The sequence below is a fragment of the Spermophilus citellus genome (assembly GCF_964194105.1).
Source record: "Spermophilus citellus genome assembly, chromosome: 12".
NCBI lineage: Eukaryota > Metazoa > Chordata > Mammalia > Rodentia > Sciuridae > Spermophilus > Spermophilus citellus.
This window is the reverse complement of record NC_138198.1, coordinates 93,585,081-93,594,716: the sequence shown is the minus strand read 5'-3', so window position 1 is coordinate 93,594,716 and position 9,636 is coordinate 93,585,081. Positions and strand designations below refer to the sequence as shown.

General features: G+C 41.4%; 1 protein-coding gene across 1 annotated transcript in view; it reads right to left on the bottom strand.

Moving 5' to 3' along the window:
• Positions 1-925: 925 nt before the first annotated feature.
• The window catches only part of DTNA (dystrobrevin alpha), a 372,603-nt gene continuing 363,892 nt past the window's right edge, over positions 926-9,636 (bottom strand). Inside the window, exons 22-23 of the mRNA XM_081262941.1 lie at positions 8,817-8,949; positions 926-3,590 (exon numbers count right to left, since the gene is read on the bottom strand). Of these exons, the coding sequence (XP_081119067.1) occupies positions 3,459-3,590; positions 8,817-8,949 (265 nt within the window). The 3' untranslated portion in view covers positions 926-3,458. The remainder of the gene's footprint in view (positions 3,591-8,816; positions 8,950-9,636) is intronic.

Sequence of the window (9,636 nt, the reverse complement as noted above, 5' to 3'; positions counted from 1 at the left end):
TATAGACACACAATTAAATAGTTTAATCACTTCAAAATATAACATGTCCCCAGGAGGTTCCAACACACACACACACCCACACGCACACACACAAAACAATACTTAACAGCAATACAAAAAATCCATACAATAGTAGTTTTGTTACAATACCAATGAATATTGTGAAATCTTTAGTGTCTCTGAATTGGTTATTTCAAATGGTGTCAAATTACAGTAGTCATAATTAAAAATGTCTTACAGTTAATTAGCCGCAAGATGTAACGCTTCTGATTTTTTTTTCTCTTTTTTTTTTTGGTTCAAAAGTAAAAATGCCCTTTCTTCGGAGGACACAGTGGAGTTCTTGCTTGTGGCTCCTTGCATGGAATCGAACCAAGGTGAATGCAGCAACCAAAGGTTGCCGTCTGTACAAGATCTATCTACAGTTAACAGCCAAGAACTAATAAGGGTGGACAAAGATGATCAAAATAAAAGCAGACATCAGTGCTAAATTATGACGCAACAGTTTGGCTCATGCATATGAGAAAATACATAGTATATCACAACAAAGGCCACACTCTTAATGCAATTCAGTTCACATTACTACTTACAAATGAGCCTTCCCTGCCTTATAATAGATCATCCGAGAATCCATTTTCACAATCTCCAGCACAACTCCCTCTGACCAACCGAACTTACCCCGACTTCCGTCCTGACCAACCACAACTGATTCCTGAATCCTGTCCTGTAGATTTCACCCTTCTACCCTCCTCCGTTAACATGGTGCTGTGGGGGAGGGTTGGCTGTGTTAGATCAGTGCTCATTAATAGGCTACAGCTCTGATGGAGATGGATGTGCAATTCATTGTGGAACAAGAAAGAAACAACCCCCACATGATATAGTTGTTATCTAATGGACAGGACAGATGAAACCTGCTGGGTTTGCACTTAGAACAGACCCCAAAAATAAATTTGGAGAGCCACGGAAAGAAACCCACCAAAAACCACAAAACCCCAAAACAACACACGCCATTTTGTCTCGGTTACAGGACAGGGGTGCTTGAGTCTGGTCTCAGTGCTGACGTGGAGCTAAGAGAAAGAAAAGGTGGCTGGTTAGTCAGAAATTGGTCATGGGCGGCAGTTTCCAGAGTCCTTGCAATGCCTTTGAACGATGGGTTACGGAGTTGGTAGGCGATGAGAGCTATGACAAGGGGGAAGGTTTTTAGCAGAACCGTTCAAACCTCAGACAGACGTTTTGATGTCGAAACACAAAGAGACAACATATGTCAGCTCAGTCCAGCCAGTGGCAGAAGTGCCACTTGCAGGGTCTGAGTTCTGAGTTCAAGAACCACCCGGCTCTGGTTGCGAACTGATAGCAATGTAGGTAGCTGGGATGTAGTGGTTTTCAGTACTGAGTATGAGGCACCAATGGCCACCTGCTCCATCTAGAGAGGTATGGTTTCACAGAGGATGGGCAGGGGAAGAGAGATGAACATCAACACACTGACAAAACCCGCAATAAAATTCATCTGTGCAAAGAAATCGGAGAACTGTGCAGTCGTGCCACTTTGGTGTTAGCCTGTGCTCAGGGACACTTGTTTAGGCGGGTTCTCTGGAGGGAAGTATGGTTAAGTACATCCAGGGACAGGGTGGGGTCCTCACTGATGCCAGTAAATCACTTTACTATCCCCAAGGCAAGCGATTTTGTTGTGAAGGGCAGCCAAGGAGATGGTTTCTGACCAAATGCAGAGGCATAAACATCGGATGGCCCTCTGCTAGCGGAGCTTAAAAATATTGGAATGAGTATTCTCAGCTGACACCTACCAACTACAGACCAGGTACGTGGGGTGGGAGGTTTTGCAAACCTTGGAAGCAGAAATGGAATCGCTGAAGCTTTGAGGTTGACTCAGAGCCTTTCCTACTTATAAGACCTTTCTGGAGACTTTACTATACAACTGAATTCTAAAGCAGTAGTTTTCAACCTTTAGCATGCATCAGAATTGCCTGGAGGGCTGATTAAAACACAGATTGCTAGGCCCCATCCCCATCATTTCTGATTCGGTAGGCATGGGCTGGGGCCTAAGAATTTGCGTTGCTAAGACATTCCCAGGTGATGCTGATGCTGCTGATCTGGGGAACATCCTTTGAGAACCACTGGTTCTACAGGAATTCCAGAGAAGCTGCTCATTTAAGTATGATATATCCAATATGCTGCAGGCTTTTATCCCCCATCAAATCTTGAAACAAACAGAAGATTGCTTTTCCATTTTCCCCAGAATCCCAAAGTGAGGGGAGGGGACGGTCTTTAGTTCTTTCTGAAGAGGGCCCTCCTAAGGACCATCAATAGACTTTTATCCTCTTGTCTTTGCAGTTCTTTTGCACATTAGTTATTTTTTTTCACTGAGTGCAAAAATCCCAGCTTAATATAGAAGAGCCTGTCTCCTTTCACGTGACCACAGAACGCTGCATGCAGAACACCAGGTGGCCAGCTAAGGCAATCGACATTCAGAAATAAAAGGAGAGCGAACGTTTCGCAAGCGCACTTTTAAGCCTGTACATTTAAAGCTGAAGGCCTCCGTGACCTGATAGGGGAGCTTGTGAATGAGCGGTGCTGTTAAAGACATGCTTCCTAAAGCTAAACCGAGAGGAACAAGACCATGGAAGAGCATAGATAACTTTAGTCCGTTTGGGGATCTTATGGCACCTGTGGTTTATAAACAGCTTTAGTAACGAGTATTTCAAAACATAGTTCACAGTTTTTAAGAAGATCTGTGCTGATTTTAAAAACTAGATTCTATATAATTTGAATGTTGTCTTTTTTTTTTGAATATGATTATTTGGAAAAAATATTTACACTAAATTCTATGGCTGACTTGTTAGAGTATCTTGAAAGAAAACAACCCAAAGTTGGAAAGAAGCCCCCAAGAGTGGATTATTTCTAATGATGGGTTCAAATCACTGCTCACAAAGTCTTTTGGGGTCAACTGCAGGCCAAGAATCTGTCTTGGCTTCCATGTTCTGAGCTTGTACTCTCAGGAACGGGACCCTTCAGGATTTATGAATAATTGCAAGTGGTTGTTTTTTTTCCAATTGCTATGGAAAAACAAAGGTCCAGTGTATAATATACTGTTTTGCTAAAATCTCAAAGAATCCAGAAATCAAACTTCTAGCTATAAACAGTATTAATATTGTCATTGTAAACTGAACAGGTTCAATATCATGTGCAAAGGTTTAAAATGCTTGTTAATACTGCCATCGTGTGTAACAGCAGCATGGTTCTCAGCCTGTGTTGGTTTGTTTTTAACCAGGGATGAGCCATGTTACAGAAGATGTAGCGGATAAATTAGCTTTGAACAGAAGTCTTTTTTTTTTTTCCCCTTCTAAAACACACACCTATGAACTACAAATCTTAAGAGAACAAAAAAAAAAAAAAATTAGCTGCACTAGAGGCATCAGAACACATCTTTAGGGGGTGGGGGTTTGTCAGGAGCTGCTGGGTGTGGTGGCTCCTCTCTCCGGTGAGGCTGCTGCCAGGCTGCCGTCTTCCTCTGTCTGGGTGCAGTGCTCTCCATCATCACCAGTTCTCATCTTATCATCTGTCTGACTATCGCTTGCCTGGGAATAAGGAATGTGTAATTTTTTTTTTAAAGATGAAAACTGTTTCTAAATTAGGGTTATGAAACTTAGGATTCCCCCCTTTCCCACACATACATACACAAACACACTCATGCACACATACATGCACACATATACACACACGCACACACATACACATACATGTGAACGCACACTTGCTGTACTTCTTTCCTAATCAGGGACGGGTGTTGTAAGACACGGTGTGCTGTTGCACCTTCTGGAAGAGAGGACGGGAAGTTTTCTTTATTGAATTTCTTTCTGGAGAGGTACCTGAGGTACCATGGAAGGATTTGTGCTATTCTTTGGACAAGGAGAGGACACTACTGACCCACTATCAGAATTTCATGTTGATTTTTTTTCAATCCACTTTCCATGATCCAATCCTCCAATATCTAAGTTAAGATGTGACCAGGCAAGGAAAGTGATATACCAAGTGGCCAGAGGATGGAAAAAAATCCAAAGTTTGAATGGAGTAAAATGGAGACAAGGGGGATACTAAGCTGAGCACTAACCATTTTTGTACATTTTTTTTTTCAAAAGGAGCTAGTTGAAAAGCAGTCCACCAGGAACTCCATTCGCTTGCTCAGGATGCTGATAAGTGTGTATTTATTTCCAAATACGCCCAAAGCCCTACGTGAATAGAGGATTAGTCTTCTATGTTTCTGATGTCCTACTTTCTGACTCCTCACCCATGTAGGGTTCTGCCTTGGTGGATGACTGGCTGACATCAAGCCAATGAAGTGGGCTTCAGGACTTCTGACTAAGAGGAACATATTGGGATCATTTTTGGTCTTGCAACACAGTCGGAAAGTCCAAACAGAAATATTGTAATAGTGTAAACTCTTATAAAATTTCAACTATATTTCCTAGCTACATTAAGAAAAAAATTTAGTAGGATGGAACTAGCTACAAGATGAAAAGCCACTAGCATTTGTAGTAGTCTGTGAGATATTAAGTGAATTTTGCCTAAGTGGCTGATTTAATACCAGGCTGGTTCATATTCAGAGTCCTGTCGAATTCTAGATGGGGTGGGGGAGAGGGGACAGGACTACCTGATACAATTAACAGCGGAGGTCACAAATGTTTAATTTTTCACTGCCAATTTTGCAACAAGGATTTAAAAAAATGGTCTTAAGAACTTTCAGGATACTGAATTTTTTGGCTTTTAGGAACACAATGAACCCAATGCCAACTTTTATGTGGTTTTATATTAAGGCCATTTTAGTAGGCTTTTTAAAAAGAAATATTTTTCTAAGAAAAATCTACCAATGTTTAAATAATAGATAGAACAAAAATGATTAAATTTCTGGAGCTCAGAGAAAGAAAATGCTATTAAAGGAAAAGGCTTGCTCCTTTGGGATTAGGTTTGTTATAACTGGAGTGAATATTTTCAGAAACTGCTCCTGGGAATTTTTTCACTTTAGTCATCATGAATGTGGAGGGTGTGTGGTGCTGTATTCTCAAATCCAAGCCGGGAAGAGCAGAGTGTGGTCAGTAGGCGCTTTCCTCTCTGCTCATGAAATGTATATCATAGACATTGTGCCATGATTTTTACTTGTTTAATCTTAACCTGAGGATCAAGACAGGATGTCAGCAGTGCTCAAACTAACACATATTCTTTACTAATTGAGAAGCCATTTAAAGAGAAGTATATCCCTTTTTAAACTAGTAACCAGAGTTGGTCGAGTTTACTCTCCACTGTACTATACAGACTGAAGGGATTCCACGATTGGAAAGGACTGTGTAACTAAGCAGACACAAGTCCTTGGGCATGGGTGGTAAGATTAATATGGGAAGTACATGAACTCTGAACTCTAGTGGGGGACATCTAAATGACCATCAGCTGGATCCAGAGAAACCATCTAGACTTATGGGACAGTGTAGCCCAAGATCTCTCAAATCATTGTGTATAGCTGAGGCCTGATCTTGTTTATAAAAACAGGGAGAGCCAGCTCGCTCTAGTCCCCGTGGTCCCAGCGGTTCCCAAGTGCTCGCATAACCACTATATATAAAGCATGGAGCATCACGGCAAGCATGTATGTGCATGTTCTTAATAAATTGTACGGTGTCTGCTACTGTGTCAAGCTCTTTCAAAACACATCTCAGGAAGTACAATTCTTTTATGAGGTAGGCTCCTGACATGTTTGTGCAGAGGAAACTGAAGGCCAAAATAGCTTTAATAATTTGTCCAGATTTATTCTGCTACAATTTGGTAAAACCAATATATATGTATATATTTTTGCCAGGACCCCTCAGACCCCCAGGTGTCAAAGGTCCTGGGGGGGGGCACTTTATCCTCAAGGAGTGGTCAGAACCCAGTAAATCAATATTTGAAATTGGGTCTGATGGCTTCAATAGCCTAAGATTCATAAATAACCCTCAAGTGATCTTGCCAGTCAAGTGCTCTTTACATTATAACTATGAGAGATTTTACATGTATTCAGGTAGATCCTTGGGATGGGATCTCATACGGAATAAATGATATTTTAAATTAATTTATATCCTACTCAATTACATCATGGATTTGAATCAGTTATCCCCCAAATATAAGACTATAGAATCCCTTCTCCATTTTGATTCTTTTTTTTTTTTTTTATGGTACCGGGGCTTGAATTCATAGGTGCTTAACCACTGAGCAACATCCCCAGTCCTTTTTATATTTTATTTTGAGACAGGATCTCCCTAAGTTGCTGAGACTGGCCTTGAAATTGTGATCCTCTGGCATCAGCCTCCCATGCTGCTGGGATTACAGGTGAGTGCCACTGTGTCAACTTGATTTTTTCATTTTAAAAATATTTGATTTTTTCTTTTTTGTTAAGGTACACACATTTGGTCGTTTGGGCCCTGAATGTAGCGTGATTAAGGAGCTGATTCATCTATAAATGCTGAACAAGGTTGGTTCCTTCCTAGGTGCTACAGAGGGGGCAATTCTGATGTCATGATGGATTGGTGAAGTGGCTAGCTAAGCATCCTGGCTGCAGAGGACTTCCGGGGTATCTCTGGTGTTAAGGAAATTTCTGGTAGACTTCCCTAATTCACAGAGGAAAAAGTCAACTCCCAAGGATGTCTGGGAGATTTCCACTGGATTATAATGAAATGCTCCATAGACTTGAGAGAATCTGTCGACATTAGCAGGGAAGGAGGATATTTTATTACACAGAAAGAAACACTTTGGAGAGAGTGATTGTGAATTCAGGTTACAAGCTCTCAGAATTCAGTGGAGTGGCCATGTTTCCTCCCAAACAAGAAGGTACTTACTTGAGAGGAGAGTGATAAAAGGATATTGCATTCAACCTTGCAAGCTGACCTGTGGGTGACAAAGGACACAAACAAGAAAGGTGACATGTCAAGTTGGTGACGCAGTCAAGCTGGTGAATTATTTGGCTGGAAGCCATGCACAAAGACAGAGAGAGAGAGTGCAATGAAAGAAAGTAGTGTTCCAATCCATTCAATAACCGGCTGCTCACAGAGCCCTCCAGGAAAACCACTCCAGCGTTCTCCAGGGCGTTCATCTTGAGGGGGACACATGGGCTTGTTATGTTCTCCCAGCCCCTTCTCTGCCCTTCCCCTTGAAGTCATCGGGCATTGAAAGGCAAGGAGATAGAGCTTAAGACTCACCAGACACAGAGGTGGTAAGAACTCCAATGGGATTGTACGTCATTAATAGAATTTCCCTTCACTTTACTCATCTAAGATTAAATTCCTAATTCATTAAAAGAAATAAAAATTTACTATTTGATATAGAATGGTGAAAGGCTGCCTCTTTTTTTTTTAAATAACTTCTAGAATTTCAGTTACTGTTGTCACCGAAATCCAGAAACTGATAGGAATTTAAAGAGGGAGGCTTAATAAGGACCCCCTAACAGCATGAACTAGAATGTTGATTATGTAGCCACATCTCTTTCCCTCTATGTGCGGAGTCACGGGAGGCACGTGTAGGGATGCCATCCCTCAGAGTTCCCAGAGACGCTCGGCCAGCTTCATTCTGGGATAATTTCCTTCTGTGGAAAACCATACAAGTTGCAAAGAAAGAGTGCCCTCCATGGTTTTCAGACGAGTACTGTTTCTGTAGCATAGAAGCATGGTTCCACAGATGCTATCTCTGTTTTTCTTTTCTTTTTTTCTTTGTTTGACTTTGATCTTTTCACGAAAGATCAACATTTTTGATTGCTTCTAAAATGTGCTTGCTTAACTAAAAAGTTGAATGGAAACTTCCAAAGAGGCAAACCTTTTTTTATATTGTTGGGGTGAAGTTGGCAGGCCTCCAATTTCTCTTTTGCTACACTCTTCTTGGGAAAATATTTCAAGGCTTAATCTATAAATATACGAGAAGTGAGAGTCAATTTATTCCCTCTATTTCTCTGTCCTTCACTAATGGAGTACAAAAGGGCCACTGCTGATCTAAGAATATGGAGAAAGGTTGTGTGGCCATTGGAAAGAAATCTGACAGGGAAACAGTAACCCACTGGGGTTGGGGACCAGCAGGTCTCCACCAGACAAGCATCCCTGAGCTCCCAGAATTCAACAACACACCTGCAGGTAAAGAGAAAGGATGCTCACAGAAAGACAAACAAGACAGGACAACGTCCCTTAGGTAAAAATGCACCTCTTTTAGCAGGAGTGACTAATTACAGTTATTCCCAATTGCCTGTGCTATGTTCTATGAATTCTCAGATGGGCTAATATACTTTCTATCTGAAGATGTGTCTATTCACACCTCATTGAACTTGGGCCTGCAGTTCCCCCAACGTTCCTCACTAAGTTTTGTCACCTTCCCACTTACATTTGCCATGAAGTGGGCAGTCAGGGAGGCTGAGGACAAACAATTCAAGGGAGGAGGTATATTTATGCGTGCACTGTTCTTTGTATTCCTCCTCTTCTTTTAATTTATGGGGGGGAAGAAAATGCACCTTAATGATCCTGGAGGAGTTTAGATTGTTAAGTCACCGTGTTTCTGCTAATGTCACAAGGCTTCTTTTCACTTTCCAGACCCGAATTCATGAGAATGCACAGTGAGTAACGGCTAGCTATGAGAAGTTTTTAAAATTTTTACTGTCTGGAATACATGGACTAAGAAGTAATGTGAGAATATTCTGGAACAAGAGGGCGGAAGGAAGGAGGAAGCACCAATTTTGTGAGGATTGGGAAAGATCCATTACCGTGGGCTGAGGAGGTGGGGGTGAGTGGGGCCAGGGGTCCCCGTACCTGGTAGGCTTCGTCCTGCAGCTTCTGTTTCAGGTATTCCTCCATCTTCAGCTCATTCTCCAACTGCCGGACAGAGTCGTTCTCATAGTTCTCGTCCTCAGGCTGCACGTAGGGATCCCCATCTTCTGTAACTCTGTGAATAAACCACAGTTGGCATTTTGGAGCACATCTTAAAGACAAGTATGAGTGGAATTTGTGGCGTTAGCTATCTGTCCCTTGAGCCACTTCTATGTCTCTTTTCCCTAAAGGGAAACTTAAAAAAAATTGGAGGTTTGGAGGAATACACAGTCAAGGCATTTTCATACACACTTTTTCCACTGCAATCTGGTGATCATTGGTGATCAGTGTGTTTGCAGGGTTTACAGGAATAGCTTGGCCCTTTACATGTCCTATACTCTACAGAAAAAGGACAAACTTGTTTTTTGAAGGGTTATTAAGTTTTCCCATTATGGGGGCTTTTCACATAGAATCCAAGAGCAGTTTCTATAAGGAGAGTGAGCCCTCTAGTGAAATAATTCTTAAAGACATTTATTCATAATTTAACCCTCTGTGTTACACACATACACCCAGAGACACACACACACTGACACATGTGTGTGCATACTCATGAGAGTCAATTTAGGGCACATGCTTTTGATCTTAAAAATTTACACTAGTTCCAAACCTGAAGATTCATTTAAATTGTCTAATTCCACTATCAAATAAATAGAAAAGAATGACTTCACTCATTGAGATGAGACATTATCTCCCTCTATTCATCCCAGGATATGTAAAAACACTTCCTGGGGCTGAATATAAGTTCACTACTAAGTCATGTGAC